The sequence below is a fragment of the Camelina sativa genome, chromosome 15 (assembly GCF_000633955.1).
Source record: "Camelina sativa cultivar DH55 chromosome 15, Cs, whole genome shotgun sequence".
NCBI lineage: Eukaryota > Viridiplantae > Streptophyta > Magnoliopsida > Brassicales > Brassicaceae > Camelina > Camelina sativa.
In genome coordinates this window covers 778,077-779,532 of record NC_025699.1, presented here as the reverse complement: position 1 = coordinate 779,532, position 1,456 = coordinate 778,077, and the positions used below count along the sequence as shown (strand labels likewise).

Sequence of the window (1,456 nt, the reverse complement as noted above, 5' to 3'; positions counted from 1 at the left end):
TGCCCAATGCTCAGTCGAAGGTATATCTCTCTGATCTCCATGGTCTCTTGGTCGAACTCATAAATGACATTTTATATATTGCATTTGGCTGATGCTATCAAATATTACAGGTAATGTGGATTGAGCATGTGGAAGTGGCCCATAAACTGGATACACATAAAATCTATAGAGAGCTTTTAAGCGGCGGGTCAGGCTACGGAGCTAAGCGTTGGATTGCCACACTTGAGAGAATGTGTGAGAGGATGGCTCTCACCTCCAACCTAACCCTTCCTGCAAGTGACTGGAGCGAAGGTACGTATCATCTTTACGACTAACTAAAATAATGACTTAAAATTGTGAAAGTTAATTAAAATATGTTATTTTTTTTATCACTTGATTTGAGTGGTATGATTTTATCATTTTGATTATAATCGAATTTACCAACATGTTTTTTTAAAAAAAAAACTTTAGTCAACATTTTATTTGATTTCTATAAAAGAAATTAAGAAAAATTTTGCGAATCAAAATTTGGATGACGAATACACGGAAATTTTTCATCTTCAAATGGATGAATGTACTGACTCATATAAGCATATAAAGAAAGAATATTTTTCTGTGTATAACTAAATTTATTTCCCGATAATTGAGTTTTCTAATTTTTAATTTTAGAAACAAAAAAAATTCTTTTTGCGATATTGCTTATTATTTTAATAAAAGTATGACATATTTACAAATATCGTTCCAAATTTTTATTTTATTTTATTTGCTTCATCTAATCTTGATTTTTTTGAAGTTTGAAATTTTTTGTAAAAATAATTGGATTATGGAAGGTCATAGGTCATATATAATAAATACATATCATCTATTATGCTAGTGCCACCAGCTAAAAAATGTTAAGCGCTGGTCGGATAATTTTATATTACGTATCTCTAGGTTCAGACCGAAAGACATGCAACTTTACGTTATTACATTAGTTATTGTTTATTTACGTATAGTTTCTACAATAATTTGGCGTCTGATCAAGTTATTAATATTTTGGCAGTCATAAGGACAGGAGAAGAAAGGAGGAGAGTACTGAAATTAGGTGAGAGAATGATAATGAATTTCAACGAAATGTTGACCATGTCCGGAAAAGTTGACTTTCCGCAGCAGTCGAAATGTGGAGTGAGAGTCTCGATGCGGATGAACCTCGAGGCCGGTCAACCACCCGGTTTAATTGTTAGTGCTGCTTCGTCTCTAAGAATCCCTCTCCCTCCTGTGCAAGTCTTCGACATCCTCCGGAAACTCGACACTCGTCAGCAGGTTCCTTTCTTTTCTCTATCTCTTTCTTAATCTGTACGTATGATCATCATATTTTGTGAGCTTTGATACGTGAAACTAGTACTAGTTAATCAGTCCAGATTTTGATTAGGGATTTTGGTTTACTAAATTGCATGTCTCTTACTGTTGCATGTCTTAAAGAACGTACTAACACACA

The 1,456-nt window shown here is 33.6% G+C and overlaps 1 protein-coding gene across 1 annotated transcript in view; it reads left to right on the top strand.

Annotated features, from left to right (window-relative positions):
- The window catches only part of LOC104744413 (homeobox-leucine zipper protein HDG8-like), a 6,295-nt gene that overhangs the window by 2,799 nt on the left and 2,040 nt on the right, over positions 1-1,456 (top strand). Inside the window, exons 4-5 of the mRNA XM_019237415.1 lie at positions 111-291; positions 1,022-1,281. Of these exons, the coding sequence (XP_019092960.1) occupies positions 111-291; positions 1,022-1,281 (441 nt within the window). The remainder of the gene's footprint in view (positions 1-110; positions 292-1,021; positions 1,282-1,456) is intronic.